Source organism: Leptosomus discolor, chromosome 12 (assembly GCF_034619465.1).
Source record: "Leptosomus discolor isolate bLepDis1 chromosome 12, bLepDis1.hap2, whole genome shotgun sequence".
Lineage (NCBI taxonomy): Eukaryota > Metazoa > Chordata > Aves > Leptosomiformes > Leptosomidae > Leptosomus > Leptosomus discolor.
In genome coordinates this window covers 11,082,250-11,100,069 of record NC_141402.1, presented here as the reverse complement: position 1 = coordinate 11,100,069, position 17,820 = coordinate 11,082,250, and the positions used below count along the sequence as shown (strand labels likewise).

At 50.7% G+C, this 17,820-nt stretch overlaps 1 protein-coding gene across 1 annotated transcript; it reads left to right on the top strand.

Moving 5' to 3' along the window:
- The first annotated feature begins 1,024 nt into the window (after nt 1-1,024).
- On the top strand, nt 1,025-16,860 carry PIDD1 (p53-induced death domain protein 1). The gene is made up of 15 exons (XM_086472057.1): nt 1,025-1,301; nt 3,042-3,455; nt 4,176-4,379; nt 5,248-5,302; nt 5,483-5,684; nt 6,337-6,465; nt 6,785-6,964; nt 8,368-8,515; nt 9,374-9,509; nt 9,714-9,864; nt 11,377-11,500; nt 12,670-12,788; nt 13,218-13,325; nt 14,282-14,487; nt 15,203-16,860. The coding sequence occupies exons 1-15, from the start codon at nt 1,037-1,039 to the stop codon at nt 15,438-15,440; spliced, it is 2,679 nt and encodes an 892-aa protein (XP_086328183.1). The 5' UTR covers nt 1,025-1,036; the 3' UTR covers nt 15,441-16,860.
- The last annotated feature ends 960 nt before the right edge of the window (nt 16,861-17,820 follow it).

Sequence of the window (17,820 nt, the reverse complement as noted above, 5' to 3'; positions counted from 1 at the left end):
CTGGAAGTATGTGAGTACTGGTATAAAAACAAGCATGGTGCCTGTTTACCTTGCACTACCAGTGTGCTATGATAATAGTGGCTGACTTTGAAAGTCTTGGGTGGATGAAGGCTTCTTCACACCAAGAAAGCACAGGAATAATTAATTTGTTCCAATTTCATACCTCTGCTCCTTTAGGTTTAAATCCTTCTTAGCATGCACTACGTGATATCTACTTTTCCCCTTTCTCTTTGTCCGTGGAGGGTACTGTGAGGGGAGGAGACAAGGACAAGCTGGTAAGTACCCAGTGACTAGCTGGCCATGGCTTCATGCCCGGTTTGCTGAGTTACAGCATCCCTGTGGAGGCAAATCTGCAAGAGCCCCGGTCCTACGGCACAGTCCAGTGCTCCCGTGCCACAGGTGTGCCTTTCCTAACCCCCTCCCTGGCCCTGCCACTGTTGCTCTGCTGCCCTTTGCCCATTTTCATCTCCGCTCACTTTTATCTGTTGGCGCCCGGTTTCACAACTGGGTTTGATGAGGACCCGTTGCAGCCTGCGAGCAGCCTCCGGGCTCTGCTGCTGGCTCAGCTATCCCTGCCCTGCTTTCCCTGTCCCCTTGTAAACCTTCCCACTAAGATACTTTGAAATCTGTATAAGGCGCAGGCGTTTGCATTTATATCTTTTAAAGTTAATATTATTATTTTTTCTGATGGTGGGTCATTGCTCCATTCCCTGCCGAGATGTCAGCTGGGAAAACTCAGAGGTTTTCCCTCAGGGGAGAAGCCTCCGTGGCATCCATCACCTGCATTCCTGCGCTGTCTGCCCACAAAGCTTTCAGCAACGCGCATGTAATCCCTCCTGCCCTCTCGCTGGGATGATGAACTGTTTCCAGCCACTCTGGGCTAGGGCAGGAGGCCTTCATCGTGCACTTGTGTTCTCTTTCAGAGCCATCTTTCCTCCTCCTCCTCCTCCTTGTCCCGGCTGCCTTGTGGTGCCGCTGGCGCCTGCCTGCCTGGCAAGTCAGAGCATGTCTGGACCCCGTGGACGAGACGCAGAAGATGGCAGAGCTGCTGGGGCTCGGGGACAAGAGCGGGGAGGGGGCTTCGGGGGCTGCTGCGCTTGCTGGCTCCTGCCTTGCAGACAACAGGCTGAACCTGGATGTTTATCCTGACGGCTGCTGCTGGTTCCTCCAGCTGTTTGAGGGGCGACGGGGAGAGGTCGTCCAGGTGGAGTTCCTCCGGCTCAGCAGCAACGATCGCCTCCTTGGCAGCACGCTGGGCATCCTTCCTCATCTGAAGCACCTGAAATCCCTGGTGCTCAAAGGTAAATTCCTGGGCCTGTCACCATCCAACTTTTCTAGGCTCAGCATTTTTTTTTTTTTTTGATCCTTCTCTCCACATCAGCAGGACAAACTGGCCTTGGAATTATTTAATTCTGGTGCCCCTTACTACAGCTTTGGCTCTTAGCCTTGCTCAGAGCTGCTGCACACAGGTTTCCACAAGACATATCTTCTAGACCCTTATTTCCTTCCCTTGTTTCTACAGCTGCCTGGGAACCGCTTTTTGGAGTCTGCTTGGGTTGACGCTGCAGCATTTTCTTTAGCCATCCTCTATAAGAAGAGCAATTTTTTTGCAGAGTTACGCAAGAAGAGGGGGATTGAGAGGTGTTGGATTTTTTTGGAAAATGTTCAGCCCCTCTTTCATTTTTGGGAGTATAATGAGCTGTCTTCGCTGCGTTTCCAGCTGAATCAATCCCAGCTTAATCCTTGCTTAGTGTCAGCGAGCATAGGTTTAGCAGAATTCAAGACAGACGAGAAAAGGCTGCTCAACGTTTTATCAAAATGACTCAGGGCATGCAGGTAATTTGGCAAGCTGTAATAACTGTTAGACCTATAAATACTAGATCATTCTTTGACTTTCTCATCTCGTTATTGTAGGAGGATCTCAATATAAATGGTGCAATTTCTGTATCAGGCTGAATCATATGCTCTTTGGGAGGTGGAACTTTAAAAAGAAATAAGAGAGAAAAGGGGGAGTTTGTGGCCAAAATTCTGGGTTCTAGCTGAGAACTAAAAAGACTGAAGTTCATTTCTATATCTGCCACAGATTTCTCATGTGAATGATTTCATTTGTCTTTTCCGCCTTTAGTAAGGTGAGGATAACAGCGATACCTTCTCTCAGGCTTGCTTTGTGAGATGGGCACACACCCTGAGCATCCTGAAGTGCAATAAAACAGTTTGCCAAGATTTCCTTCTGTACAAAGTGCAATGTGTCCGTTAGTTTGATTGTTCTCATTTTCCATCATTATGCAGCGTAAAAAATGTTTGCTGCCCTCTGCTGTGTGTGTGTACAAACGGACGAGAGTGGAGGGAGAATAGATGATGATGGAGAATTTTTGGTTTCCTTTTGTTTGCTCAGCTTATTTTCCCATGGGTGCAGCCCTTCTTCAGATTGAGTGTCACAAGCTGGGCTGGGGGACTTGTATCCTTCCCTCTCTGTGCTGCCTGACCTACACAACACTGAATTATCTGTTTTTTTTTCTACATTTTCACTGCTTTCCTCATGTCTGCTCTCCAGTCTTGCAAGGGCAGATCTCAGTCCTCAGGGCTGTTTGTCCCTCAAGAGCACGGGCAAAGCCTGGGGGGCAAGGAATGTCTCCTTAGTCCATAAAGTTGTGTGTTGGCCACATCAAGTATTGTGTGTTGGTGGGGAAGGAGAGTGGGAGGCTTGGACAGGTGTGGGCCACCCTTCTGAAGGGTGGTAGATGTGTGGCATGGCTCTTCCTGAGCTTCGACTCCAGATGTGTTTAGCGGAGCTCTGCTGGTTGACTGTGGTATCGCTTGATTTCATAACAGGTTTTCGCCATTATACCCCTTTCGCTGATCAGGAAACTGAGGCAAGGAGCAGAGAACTAACTTCTCTATGAGTCCTTTGTAATCAGGGCTGCTCACGGTGATCAGCAACTTGCCATCTTCTGGGTCCCTGTGCTGAGGAGTCCCACGTGAGGCTGGTGAGGTGTCCCTGTGTCATATTGACCTCTTCCTGCGCTTCCCTCCACACCCAGGTGGCCATGCCAGGGATGAGTTTGGTTCATGTCAGCGCGGCTCCCTAACAAGCTTGCCACCAGACGTTGGGAACCTGAGGTGTCTCACCCACCTGGATCTCAGCTTCAACAGCCTTTCCACCTTGCCCAGCTGCATCCTCCACCTCCCCAGCCTCCGCGTGCTCCTGGTGAGCCACAACAGCCTGGTGGCACTCCCTGATGACTTTGGCGCTCTGAGCAAGCTGACTTTCTTCTCTGCTATGAAAAATCAGCTGAAGGACTTACCTCAGAGCATTGGGGACCTGGCAGTGCTGCAGGACCTGGATCTCTCAGAAAATGCTTTGGAATTTCTCCCCAAAGAAGTTGGGAATCTGCACAACTGCACAGAGCTGGATCTCTCTGGGAATCGCTTATCGAGCATCCCAGACTCCTTAGGTAAGTGGTTTTGAGGGGAAAAGAAGGACCTGGGCTTGCTGAGCTTTTGGTACAGTCTAGGACCCCTGAGGCCCTCGGTTTCTGTCCCCAGATTTGTCAGCCCAAACCATCTGTTACATTAAAGCCAAATGGAAAGGACATCCCAAAGAAACATCCTTGGTTCAGTCAGTCCCTTTGAGCGTTAATGACTCTCTGGACCACGCTTTCTGCTTCTGTGGATCAGCAAGACTGCTAAGATGTGAATACTGCTCATGATAGCCAAGGATCTGGCCTGGCTCGTGTTTGGTAGCACCCAGGATTAGAAACAGAAGAGCTGGGGTTTAATGGGATGCACATCTGGGCTTGAAATCACACTGTCCAGTGTGGACCAGTCTGCAGAACTGGGCTCTGACTTCTGCTGCCCAGCTTCCAGGCCCTTGGGTCCTGTACTACTTTGTGCCTGGGGCTGTCGCTGATGCTGTTATGGAAGCGTCTTATATCCATACTCCTAGCTGGGTGCTGAAACGCAGAGGACAGAGGAGGGCACGTTGCCTCTCAGCTAACTCCCTGGACCCCTGTATTTTGTGAGCTAAAGAAACGTTGGGCTCTTGTGCTTTTCCCATAGTGTGTGTGCGTGTGTGTGTGCGTGTGCGTGTGGTGAGGAGGGCGGCAGGGGGTGAGCGCTGACACGCGATGCAATTAACAGCACAGAGGCGGGGTGCTTCTTCTTCTGACCCTCAGCCAATCTGAAGTCTCTGCGGCGGCTGCATCTCCACAGCAACCTCCTGGTGACAGTCCCTGCCTCACTTGCCAGCCTGCCCAACTTGTCCAGACTTGATCTGCAGAACAACTGCCTCCGTGCTGTCCCCCCCGAGATCCAGACCTCGCCGTTCGTGCGCCTCCGAGGCAATCCCTTAGGAGAGACTGAGCCATCCCCGCAGGCTGGTAATTGCAAGGCTTCTGCTACCCAGCTGTTCCCTCACTCAGTGCAGCACGGTCCCTCACTCAGCCCAGCGTGGCGTGGATGGGGTTGGACTAGAGAAGACAAGCAGGGGGGAATCAGATCTGTGTTTATTTGTCTGGAATAATGACTAGGTTGTAAGGCTGCAGACAGTCCTAGTTCTGTTTTTACAAGCCCAAACCTGGTCTGAAGGGCTCAGCGGTCGCTGGAAATGGGCTTGCTAGGAAAGGTTTTACACTGGAAGTGAAAATGGGATTCACAAGAAACGGATCATAGGAGGCCTCTGAAGGGGTCCAGCCTTTTTAGCAGAGGTGAGCACCAGTTCTTGGACTTGCTGCATGGCCCTAAGGCTGTGGTGGTTCCAGCTAGGAGCACAGAGAGCAATAAGAGGTCATTCTGCTGTGCAGTCCCCTCCTGCTTCCGTGGGGTACTGTAGAGGAGCAACTCTTTATCCAAGATGAAGGTGATGAATGAACAGGAATCTGAGCAGGGTTTCCCAATGGTGCTCACATTCACTAGAGCAAGTGCTGATTCCCAGGGGTGGCCCCAGGCAATCAAAGGCGACCCTTATGGCTGCAGGTGGGGTAGATTGAAATATTCCCAAATTCCCCCTGCTTCTGAGTTTTCCTGGGGGACAGTCAGCATTTCCAGTGCATCTCGGGAGCCCTAGGTCTCTTCTGGTCCTGCTGCTGCTTGATCTGAAGCCTGCTGCAGTGTCAGCAGCGTTCTGTTCATGGCTTCTGTCAGATTAGGATTAAGCCAAAACTGAAATACAAGTTCAGCCTTTCTTGTCTACCCTGATTTAAATAACCTCTGTCTCCTCCTCCTACCCAACCTGTTGTATTGCCGCAGGTGAATCCAGTGCCGGAGGGCTACGAAGGCTCTTCCTTGCATCAGGAGAGGACAGGTAAGCCTCTGTTATTAAGAACTTCTATTATGGTGTAACAAGGTCCCAGACAAGATTGGTGCATGGTGGGTGTTGCACGTGTGTGTATGGCCTTGGCAGGCCAGTCAAACGCAAGGTAGGAGCTTTTGGGGGGGTGAAGTCGTCGCATGATGTTGTACATTCATGCATTTCTCCTGGAAGCTTTACTGTCACCTCTGAAGGCTGCAAAGTGGTCCTGGCCTGTGGTATCCATTTCTACTTTCCACCGGGGGCTGCCTGTGACCCTCTGCGGATCTACTTCCGAACCCTTGCACCGGACCCTCAGTGGGTGAAGCTGAGACACCATGATGTCCTGCTAAGTAGAGTCCTAGAGCTGCAGCCTCATGGGGTCAAATTCCAGCAGGTGAGGACACATCCAGGGCACCTCCTGATTAGTCTGCCTCTGCAGGAGCTTGGCAGAGCCTTGTGAGAGAGTGGGACTTTTGAGACAGCTAACCCCATCACTGTTGCTTTTAAGTAGCCGCAGGATTGCCTTTCAAAGAAGCCCCGCTGCAAAGGACACAGCCAGCTTCTCTGGCACTGTGCTGGTCTGGCTCCTTTGCCTTCCCTACTGCTCCTGCTTGCGCTGAGCTATAACCTTCCTCACTCACAACCTTTCTCCTGCGCCAGAGGGTACATGCTCTTCCAGCATTTGCCCTTAGCCTGCGAGGAGGATGGTTCACATCCTTCCCTAAAAGTCTGATTGTGTGGTTTTCCTTCAAGCTGGTGAGTACTTACACCGCCAGCCCTGTCATGGCTGACAGCAGCTCACTGCAAAAGTTGCTTTGCCCTTTCTGCCCACAAGCTGCTGCACTTTTCCTGCCATCACGCTACACAGCAGACCTGACATCTCCTGTCGCCTCCCTGGAGGCTGCAGGACCAAGCAGATGCCTATGTCCTCCTCCGCTCCCTGCCTACAGGCTGTGCTTCGCCCTCCCCCTTCCTGGCTGCACAGAGCAGAGCTAGGCTGGGTGTAATCCTTTCTGGTGGTGTCTCATGGGAATGCTTGTTGCCAGGAGGTGCAGATCTGGATGCCATATACCTCCCCTCAAACGCTTCACCAGCGTGAGGTAGTAGTTCGGACCTTCAGTGGGCAGAGCTGGAGCGATCTGAGGACAAGAGTGGAGCAGAAAAGAAAATCAAAGGTAAGCAGGTTGGAATGACCAGCGACACACATTGCTGCTGTTCCTCTCTTTGGTTTTGCCTAGCTGGGAGTGAGCCCATTTGAAACATCTCATGAGCTGTATTTTGACCCACTGCTCTAAAATGTGCGGGATTTCAGCTCCAGGTTTCCTCTCTCATGGAGGTGTCTCTCCTGAAGGTGTTGAGTTGCAGCCTGCCGTGCTTCATCCCTGTTCTAGTGCTTTCTTCTGCTCAAGCTGTTACTGGCACTTTTGTTCCTGCCTTTATTGTATTATGTTATATGTCTATATGTTTTCTCTTCTTCCCTGTCTTATGTTACAGAAGCATGTGGCTCACTGTAGTGTCCTTCACTTCTCTTGGTTCCTCGTTGTGGCTCGACTTGTGCAGAATGAATGTAAAGTGCCAACAGAGGGGACATTGCTCTTTTCCAGCGTGGATCCAAGCATCAAAGTGACCTTTCCTCCTGGAGTCACTGAAGAGACTCGCAGCGTCAAGCTGCAGGTATGCATGCTTTAAAAAACAGGCTCTGGTCAGCCCTAGTACAGCTGTTGTCCCGTGTTGTCACAGGTTGAGGCTGGGCCGGCCACTGACGAATGACAGACGCTCTCTATTAACCCCTCTCCCCTCCCAGAAGGGAAAAGGAAAGAGAACAAGGGAGAGAGACTTTATGGTTTGGAAAAGAAAACTAAAACAGCTTTAATGAAATAATAACAGTAAAAGGAAAGATGATAAGAATAAGGAAATAATGAAATAGATAAATAGATACAAAACCAATACCGAACCCAGCTCCCCCCACCCTAATGACGATATATCACCGCCACACTGCAGGGCTGGCACTGGGGCAGTCCCAGGCTGGACTGGGCAGCAGACAGGGATGGGATGCAGGAGCTGGACTCAGGCACTGGATTCAGGGATGCACGGATCGGGATCGACGACAGAAGGACAGACAGAGTCCTCCTCAGACGTCGGCCGTCGAAGAAGAAAGATTGACCCTCGTGACCCCTCAGCTTTACACTGACCATGACGTCTGTGGGGTGGAACACTCTGTGGGTCAGGTTTGGGTCACCTATCCGGTTCACTCCTCCCTGCAGGGGCGACCTTTTTCGTGCTTGTGACCCTTTTCACTCCTGGCACCCCAACACGGGGTACAAGATTCAGCAGTGACCTTGGTTGCTACAAGACCAAGTACAAGCCAGGGCCTCTCTGCATCCCATTCCTTGGTGCTGGCTGTAAACATCAGGGGTTGGAACTGCTGGGAGCAGTCGCTGTCTGGAAAAACGTGTTGCTGTTTCAGAAAGTGCCGTTAGTTAGAGGAGACTTGACTGGTTCAGCCCAACCCAGGACACATGCCAAGTAGGGGAGCCAAAGGTGAGATGTCCGCCCTAGGGTAATTCCTGTCTGACATGGATGCTTCATGGGCTGCCCCATCTCAGGTCACCTGCTGCCTTAGCTTCCCTGCCTGCAAACCGGGCTGTGCTCCAGCCTGCCCTGGGTGGGAAAGGGATCTCCTCACCACTCTGCCAGTGCTCCCTCCGGCAGACCAGCGGGTAGCTGCTGGGAAGGGAACACAAGGAGATTTTGCCTCTTGTTCCCTTGCAAAACATACTAGGCCTGGCAGAACAGCTCCATGAGTGAGACCCGGGGAGGATTATTTAATTCTAAAGCCACCCCACTGAAATGAATTGTTCTGCAGCATTGCTAGATAGTGCTAAAGGCTGTTGTAATACCTTGTTCTGTCCCAGCGTGCCAGGTGGACACCAGTATTGGCGCAGGCTTCAGCCAAAGTTCACCGCGCTTCCATTTCTCACCGGGTCCTGAGCCAAGAGCAGTGTTTGCCTGCTGGGTGCTGTGGAGCTAGGCGAGTGCCTGACTGCTCTGCTCACCGTGCTGTCTGCCACGTCCAGGTGCTGCTGGTCTCTGCAGAAGAGATAGAGGAAATCACAGCCGATGCAGGGTGTCGAGCCAGTCCGCTGCTCTGCCTCTCCCAGGACTCCCTGGTGGATTTTCTCAGGCCAGTGAGAATCCAGCTGCCCCTCCCGCCCGGGGTCACAGGTCAGTTTATTCCCAAAATTGGCAAAGAGAAACACCGTATGCGGAAAACCGTGAATGGCAAGCTGGGAATTCTGTTTGCCTCTCCTGTTGATGATAAAGCCTGCTGCTGTTCCTGCAGGAGCGGCAAGGTGTGTCTGTGTGGTGCAGGGTGGTGGGAGCTGAAGGTAGTTCAGGTTTTGGTTCATCATTGGGAATAGCTTGAGGCAGGTAATGAAGGTGCTGCCTCCAAGGGTCTGCCTTCTCTCTTACTTCCTTGCTCATGAATCAGGTGCTGAGCCACTGCAGTTTAAAGTGTACGATCATACATGAAGCCGTCTCCCAATCTGAATGCTGCTGTAAACAGCTTCAGCCTGTCCAGGATTCCTCTGTTCGTGTGCTCAGTATCCTTTGTCTCCTAATTCCTATTTTCTTTGACCTTTTCCTGGCTTTGTTGCGAAGAAGTGAAATCTTTCTGGGTGCAGCTTGGCCTTATTGTAACACTACCTGGTATTTGTATGTCTGAAGTGCATCAGGATTGAAAAGTCGGTGGGATGTACATTTAAGAAAGAGATAGAACTTAATTAATAACCCTAGATACTGGTGATGGGAATTGTCTAATGAATCTGTTGGTGGAAGTCAGCACACTATCAGTTTAAGTCTGCGTATTCTGCCAGAATATCCTGGAAGCATTGGGGGAGCTCATCCTTTTATTGCCGCTCTTCTTTGACCAAAGGTCGGTCCTGGATGCTGAAGAGAAGGCCATGAGCCTTACTTTGATGCTTTTAAAAAGTGAATCACCCAAAATTGTGGCTGGGTTTGTAAAGCCACGAATAAAGGCTTCTGCTGCATATAGCATCTCTTGATCTTTGTTGTCTTTAGGGCTAAATTTGGATCGGTCAAGGCTGCATCTTCTCCACGGCGACCCGGAGGGCCAAACCTGGGATGACATTACCAGTCAGGTCATGCTGGAATTCACCCATCTTTATGCAGTGTTTGAAGTCACCCACTTCTCCTGGTAAGTGCAGGATTAGTCCTGAGGAAAAGATGGGACGTTCCTCTGTCTTGCTTTTCCCACCCTCTGACTAGGGGTCATGCCATTAACCCTACCTGTTCCCTTAGCACTTTGTCTCTACCCATCATTTTTACAGTCTTGTGGGGGTGACACTGCCTTCTATTCCTAGGCAAGATTCCTCCTTTTTCTTAAATCCTTGTCTGCCAGGTACTGGCTGTGGTACACCACCAAGACCTACATCGGAGGCATTGCCAAGAAGGTCTATGAGCGGCTGCGTATGTACCAGGTGAACTTCATTGCTCTGCAGAGGAAGAAGGACCCCGAGCAAGTCCTGCTACAGTGTGTCCCCAAGCACAAGGTCTGATCTGGGTTGTATCGCTTTGCTCCTGAGCTTCCTGGGCCTCCCTTTGTAGGATGTAAGGGCAGCAGTGCACCAAATGATCTGCCCTTGCAGGGTCAGGGCTGGGGTATGCTGTCACCACGCTGTGTTGGTAGTGTGATACCGGCTCGCTGGGAGCTGGGGGAAGAAGGAAAACTCATTCTATGCATCGGTGGATGCCATGCAGTGATTTCCTCCCCTGCAAACCTTGAGGACTGGGCTGCTAAAAATCGTCTGACTGGCCATGTGCACGCTGTTGGTGTCCAGCAAACACGAGGCAAAACATGTTGGCTTAAACTTCAGTCAAAGATGTTAAAGTCAACACGTCACCTGTCTGACATGGGCTAGTAGTGTGGGCAGTAGCACTGCTTTGGTTTCAGCTGGAGTGGTTCGGAATGTTCCTCTTCCCGAAGTTCCTTGCTGTTTACAGTTCAAGCAGTGGAATAGGACACATGAGCCCTCCTTAATCTGCTTCAGTGCAAGGTCTGGTTAGTTTATGCCATGAGTTTGAGCTCATTTGACTGACGTTGAGATGGGAAGCGCTCGCACGTTCTCTCCTGGCGCCTCTGCCCCAGGGCCATCGGCCCTCAGCAGCGTTCCTTCGTCTGTCAGCAAAGTAAGGGGGTGCCTCTGTGGTTGGAGAGCGCGCACCCTGACAGAGAGCGCGGCTCAGTGAGGTGGGGGTTACCTTATCCAACTGCCAGAACTGGGCTGTGGATCTAACTCTCTGCATAATCCTCTGGCCTGGTGGCTCCATTTTTTCTTTATTTGTTCTCCTGTACTGAAATGGCCTGTGGGCATAAACATCTGTAAAGATTCTTTATATCTTGGGTTTTGGGATAAAATGGTTTCCAGAGGAGGCAGCAATGGCACTCACAGTGAGATGGGGGTTTGAGGAGTCTGCATGCACCCTGGTCACAGGGTGGGAGAAGGTTTATTGTTACAGACAGAAAGAAGAAGAGACACCTCGGCTCTAGGCTGACTGCTGCAGTGCCTCTGAGACCCCAGGTCTGACAGTGCGATCACAGGCTGCAGTGCCAAAATGAGCTTGCTCGTGGCCTCAGCCGTGTGCTATTGTAGCATGAGAAAATGTCTTTCAGTGGCCTACTGTGAGGGGGATAGGGTAGCAAGTAAATCCCTCCCTGTCTTTGAAGGTTACTGACCTGTTAAAAAAATAGAGACATTGCTGAAAATGGTTTTTTAAGAGCGGCTTTGGGCTGGCCTGTCTTTGTTAGTCCACATAGGCTTGTCTGCTTTTGCCCTGAGAAGAGGAATAGGAAGCCCCAAAACTCAGAGCACAACTTCAGGTCTGTAGGGAATGTACCTGGGGTAGGAGGGGGTGGGTGTCCGTTCACTTCTTTACGTCCTTTCCATGTGAAATGGACTTTCCCTGATGAAGGTGGGTGAGAGGAACATCACGGGCACAGGGACGTGGGTCGGGGGACAGATGTGCTTCAGACCACAGACTGGGTCCTGCGTTGTCCTTATCAGGTTGACCCCGTGCTGAAGAAGCTGCAGGACCGCTATCGAGGACCTGAGCCATCCGACATGGTGGAGATGTTTGAGGGAGAGCAATTTTTTGCAGCTTTTGAGCGAGGCATCAGCATTGATATGGGTATGGTAGCACTGGGCTCCTTTCTGCTCCTACCTCTTCGCTTCCCTAGCCCTAGGCATGTTTCTGCGGGGGGCTGCACTCCTCCATGACATCCCACTCTGTCTCCAGCTCACCCACCACTCGCAGCAGCCAGCCCATGGACATTGAACTTGTTACATTCTCTGGTCTCCCAACTTTTGTGTCTGCTTTTCCCGATAAAGTGCTGTTTGCAGGCTTTCATTTCCCCTCATGCTGTTGCAGCCTGCAGAGGCAGTAGCTGAGCGTGTTTGTGATGGATCTGCTTCTGCAGCCAGCTGTGCCCTTGTCCTGGCGTCTTAGGCACTGCGCTGGAACGCCCATGGTGATCCAGTTAATGTTGCCCATTTCTGAGATAACACATACAAAGGTGTTTTTTTGGAGAAGGTATTTCTGAAATAATCCAGAGCAAAGAGTCCCCCCTAGTGAAGCCATTAGAAGAGAAGGAAGGAGGGAGCAGGACCAAAACTCAAGATGATGTTTTATGCCCCAGTGTGTCTGGAGCTGTTATAGCTGCAAACTGAGCCATTTTCTGCAAAACCTGAACGTGCCGCTCAGTTTCATTGGTGTAAATTAAGCACAACTCTGTGAAGAACAGTAAAGTGCACTGGTCTTTCAGTTCATGAGGCCAGAGTCTGTCCATCTGTCTGATTTAGGCTGGACTCTAACTTATTTTCTAGATAATTACATACATGAATGTTGTAGTGATTATATTTTTTTTCCTTTAGCTCTATTCCTATTTCTGCAGCCACTGCAGGAATGGTGAAGTGATAAGGGACCTATTTTTGTGCATTACACGATGCTATTGCAGCTGATTCTACCCTCCAAGAGGCAGAATGGACCAAGGATGGGAGGGAAGTGCCAAGAAAGGACTGGACTCCATCTGAATGTCTTGCCTTGCCTTCCGTTCTTGAACTTGATCTCCACCTTGTGGCCATTCTCCTTTTTCACCTGTAGGACCTGCTTTCTCCACAGCCAGTTTTCCGCTTTCCCCTGTCACCCAGTGAGGAAGGGGGGGAGTTACAATTCTTTCAGGCATGAGTAGAAGGAGTGGGTGGTAGCATGGAGGCTGCTGGTGGAGGATGGGCTGTTGGCTGGGCTTGAGAAGCTGCACGCTGTCCTGCCCAAGGTGAGTGTTCGCTGCCTCTGCACAGATCGCCCCGACTGCGTGGATGGACGTCTCTCGTTCATTTTTTACTCCCACCTGAAGAACATGAAGGAAATCTATGTGACCTCCCCTGTGGACAGGAAAGGCCAAGCTGTAAAAGGCCAGGTGAGCAGCCGGTTGCGCTGACTTTTTGTTTCCTCCTTCATCGTCATCATCATTGCTTTTGCAGTGCTCCTCATCATAATCTCTGAGCACTGGACATGACTCTTTTCCTGCCCTCTTTCTCTTGGCTTTGGATTTCACTGACTAAACCCTGAATAAACAAGAAGAGTAGTTAGGAAGGATCACTCATCCCTTAGCTCTCTGACTTACATCCCTGCCATTAACTCTTGGGGTGTTGGCAGCGAGTCCAGCCTTTATGGCAGAACTTCAGTGCTCCTCCCAGTTGCACTTAATTGGGAGACCACATTTATGGACACAGGATAGGTGTGAAAAGCTGGATTCATTCTTTCCCAGGCAGAAAAGACGTGGTGCAAACAGGCTTGGCCACCGTGCTTGAATCTGAGCCTCACTGCGCGCTTTCTGTTTGCAAAGGTCTCTTTCTACCGAGGGGCTGTTCCTGAGAGCATCCCTGAAGATGCCAGCAGGAGGAGGAAAGGACCAGACTCCCTCTGGCTCGCTACTCTGCCCATCAAACTGCCTGTGAGTTGTTTTGTCTCCTCCAGAAAAATCAATGTAGATAGGGCAAGAGCACGGCCTCCCTGCTCAGCTAATTTTGTCTTCCTCCATGAGAACGGGTGCAATGAATGACTGCAAGAAACGGCTGCCCAGCCGTATCGTGGTGGAGATTTCCCACTCCCCATGAGCTCTTCTGAGAAGAGAAACGTGAACAGCTGGGAGTGGTCTCCATCTTTGCCGCTCATCTTGCCTGTCAAGCCCAGGCTTGTTGGATGGGTGCTCAGAGAGGGTGGATCCTTTGAATGGAGAAGGGATACAGAACAGGAGGAAGCTTGCTGTAATTAAGGGACATGTTGGCTTTGTTTATAAATTTCTTAGTCATGCAGCTCACGCAGCCGCAAAGAAGAAAGGTCTGGGATGAGGTCGTTAGGCTGGATTGGAACAGAGGCGTTGAGTATCGGTGTTCTGGTGTGAGCTGCTGGCCTTTCAGGGCTAGGCTGTATGTTCCGTGAGAAATGCAACTTTTGCTTGCGGAATTTAATTGATTTTTGGGAAGCTTAAGATAATAAATACCTTTGAGGGTGAATGCTTCCCTTCAGATCATGTGCCATGATCACACGTCCCTCTCTGACACGTGCAGCCTCAACTACAAATCTAGACCAAGTGCTCGCTTACCCTGAGGCAGACGGGCTTTGGGGAGACAGTTCAGTGACAAATGCTCTGTAGAGGCAAGAAAGGAAATTTCCAGTGTGAGTTACGCCTGTGAACACGAGGATATTTTTCAGAGGCAGTGGGCGTTGCTGGTCATTGCCAGCGTGAGCGCTCCTTGCTTCCTACAGCCTGACTCCTCATCCCCAGGATCTTCCTTCCTTCCCAGTAGGAGGAAGGAAATTTCAGTGTGGAGACCAAATGGCCTGACACTGTCCTCTACAAATACAATTCCTTTAGCATGTTCTCTCTCTCGCTTCTCTGTGACACAGCGATTGAAACCCCGCGGGGGGGAGAACCCCAGTCCCTTGAATGGCTTCTCCTTCCCTCCCTTGAACCTGGGCAATGCCGAGACGGGCTACCTGACGCAGGCCAACCTGCTGAGCATCGCCAGGCGCGTGGGAGCGGACTGGCAGACCATCGGCCTGAACCTGGGCCTGACCTATCAGCAGATTGAGCGCATAGGGTACAATAACAGGTACGGCAGGACACCGTGAGCCACAGCAAGGCATTCTGTCTGTCTATCTGTCTATCTATCTGCAGTGTAATACAAGTTGATGCTTGGCTGGCTGAAAGTTTTCCCACTGCAATTGTTTCACTGGATAAAAGATGGGTTGACTGACGGTTCTTCTCAAAACATTCCTTTTTTTTAATTGAAAACCAGTTATTTTCTCTTGCCGTTATAAAACAATGCTTTATGTTTGAAAATCAAAATTGGGAAATAACAAACCTGATGAGCTTTGTAGTTCAGATGAGTCGCATTCCTGTTTTGTTCTGTGATGTGGATTCCTGGCCAGACTCCATCTCTGACAATGAGCAGTGGTCTGTGGCATTAATCGTGAATATAATCGCTATTCAAAAAGAGCTTCTGGTGTGTCATGGGACGTGCAGTCTGACCAAAAAGCCAGAGCAGTGGGAGAAAATGAGACTTGTCAAGACCAAACTACTGCTTCTGGGGGGAATTTACATTCAAAAGCAGAATGCTTTAATTTTATATTTCCATTAGCAATAAAATTTCTAGAGAGATTTTAGTGCAGGAACTGCAGCCCCTGTACGATGGGAGGGGAAAAGGCAGGCCTTCCTGTGCTTTGTGTGCTGGATGGCTTCCATGGGGCTCCAGTCACGGGATAGGACTCAGGTAAGGCCTCTTTGGGGAGCGTGTTCGTTACTTCTGTGCTTCCCCCTTTCTTCAGAGAGGACCTTGATAAGCAGATCCTGGACATGCTTTTCTCATGGGCTCAGCAAAACTTGGAGGATCCTGACTGTGTGAGCAAGTTGATTACAGCCATGAAAGAGAGTGGCCGCCAGGACATCGCTGAGGAGGTCGAAACCGTCGTGGAGCTGGGACGGCAGAAATACAGGGAGTCCATCCGCCGGGTGGGCTTGGAGCAGGAGAGCAGCACTGAGGACTCTGCCATAGCTATGATGTAGCACCCAGCAGAAAGAACTGGGTGTCGTATGGGGTCCCTCTGCTACCTGGAGTGACAATGTCCTGGGGCTGCTCCCCCCTCAAAGGCCAGTGTCTTCCCGAGGAGCTGGACATTGATTGACTTGTGACCAGAGCTCCATTTGGTCTATACTCACGTGCCAGTTCTGCCAGTCCCAAGCAGTTCAGAGTGCATTTGTGAGCCTTTCCTGCACTTCCACTTCTTGACCTTGATTTCAGAAACATGGAGGAATTCAGAGACTGAAGTGTCTGTCAGTTGAGTAGTGGCTAAAGTAGCCTTTCATGAATTAATACTCACGTTATGTATATTTATTTATAACTTATTTCTGAAACTGTGTTCTGCCAGAAACACCAGGTGTGAGCATTTGGGTCTGTTTGTGCTCCAGTTTTACAAATAGGTAAAAATCCAAAACGCTGCTGGCCTGGGAAAGACTCGAATCTAAGTGAAAGTAAAATTTCCCTTGCCATTTCAAAAGGATATTCCTCACGTCCGCCCAGTGAACTATGCCCCTGTAGTAGTGAAGGTGTGACCCCTCATGAAGTTTGGTGAAAAGCAGGACATTTTAAAAACTGGTCTGCCCAGCTGGGAAACGGGCACTGTTGTGGGACTGGCATGAGCTGTGCTGAGCTAACCTCCCGGTTTTGCGGTCTGAACATCTTGTGTAAGGCTGGAAGTGCCTCTGCTTTTTACCTGCTCATTCATTGCTGCTGAGGTGCCCTTCTCCTCCTGTTCCTCATCTCATAAGGGGCCTCAACTAATGACCCACTAATGATGGGGAAATTTCATGCAAGCTTTCTGAAAGGCTATGGTCGTCTATGGAGATTCAACTCTTTCAAGACAGGTTTGGGTTCAGCATAACTCTGTAAGCACTATTTAATTCTCATTCTGAAAACCAAAAGTCTGTATACAAGGCCAGGTTGCAACACCCAAAGTCAACCTGCAGCTGCAGGTCTGAGAAATCCAGGTGTTTTCTCCCCCTGCGAAGAATCATCGGCGGTTTCCCTGATGCTGTGTTTCAGGCTTGCCATCAGTCCTGTTGAAAGAGAGGCATAAAACCCTTCTGCCTTTTTTATTTTTTTAAGGCCATTCTAACACCGTAGGCCATGGAGTGATTAGTGTCTAGTCCAGAGCACTGGGCGAGGGCTTGCAGACATGAGTTGTCGCCCTGGGCCTAGGGGCTGCCTCAGATCTGGGTTCTTAGGCCATGCTGCCCCTCAAGACTCATGTTGGGTTCAAGTCAGCAGTTCTGTTTCGAATGTACATTTTCTCTGGTAGTCTGTGTCATATGTTCCTGTCTGTAACGTTGATGTATACCAATGAGGTATTTGTTCTTTCCTCCAGTTTTGGAGAGATGCATTTGGGCATATTGCTCTGACTGGGAATAAAATAAGCACTTAACAGTCGCACAGCGTGATCTGCTAATCCATCAGTGCCTCACAGTGTTAGACAGAGACATGTCCCTTTACACCTGCTCGCAGAAAGACACAGGAGAGCTTGGCCATGCTGCCCAGCGGTGGCAGAGGAGCTCTCGTCTGGGCACTGCGGGCTGCAAAGCGTCCTGCGGCCCAGTTAGCAACATTGCTGCAGCTTGGCTGTGCTGCAGCGGGGCCAAGCCATGGACCGCAACATTGGGGGCATGGGTTTGCCTAGCTGGGCGGGTGACGAGGGCTCCAGTGGAGCAGGTCTAGGAAGCAACAAGGCTGGTCTAGAGGGGACAGTGCGTAGGCTTAGCCTGGCCTCCGGCAGAGGTGCAGGAGGCTTTTGGCCAGGCAAGGCCAGGCTGAGAAAGTCTGCAGGTAGTGTAAGGCAGCAACCACAGCTATGATGGGCTGAAGTGAGGCTGCGCTTCACTTTCTGTTGGTGATGGCCAGGCAATGGCTGAGTTAGGCAATGCCAAATAAGGGTTGGGGAGGCTGGACCCCGTGGAGGGGCATCAGCAGAGCTACAGCACTTCCAGATAACTGATAGACGGAGCGAGGGGAGAGGGGGGTTAGTGCTAGGTGCTTAGGTTACTCCAGGTAGGGGCTACAACCAGGCCAGGCTACAGGAGAAACCAAACCCTAGACAGTACCATCAGTAGAACATCTCTTCGGGATTTGGGCGGATCACTTAAGGAAAGTTAAGTAACTACCCCAGACAAGTATCGTTATCTCCAGGCTTTCGCTGCCGAGCAGCAGCCGCTGGGCTGGGCTGCCTCGCTGGCCTCTGCTTTCCTCCTTGCAGTGGCACTGAAGCAAGTGCCCAGCTGAGGATCCGGAGGTGCTGGTGGGAAAGCAGAGCGCTGTCCGACTGCTCTTCCTTTCAGCTGACTTGGTGGCAAATATTTGAGCTGGATGCGGGTCAACAGAAAGCACGGTATGTTC

Excerpts from the sequence above, each read along its gene's own strand:
- PIDD1 (XM_086472057.1), top strand. The coding sequence starts at position 1,037 with ATGGCAGAGCTGCTGGGGCTCGGGGACAAGAGCGGGGAGGGGGCTTCG. Across the intron at positions 9,865-11,376 it reads AGTGTGTCCCCAAGCACAAG|GTTGACCCCGTGCTGAAGAA; the intron begins GTCTGATCTGGG and ends TGTCCTTATCAG. Across the intron at positions 13,326-14,281 it reads CTCTGCCCATCAAACTGCCT|CGATTGAAACCCCGCGGGGG; the intron begins GTGAGTTGTTTT and ends TCTGTGACACAG.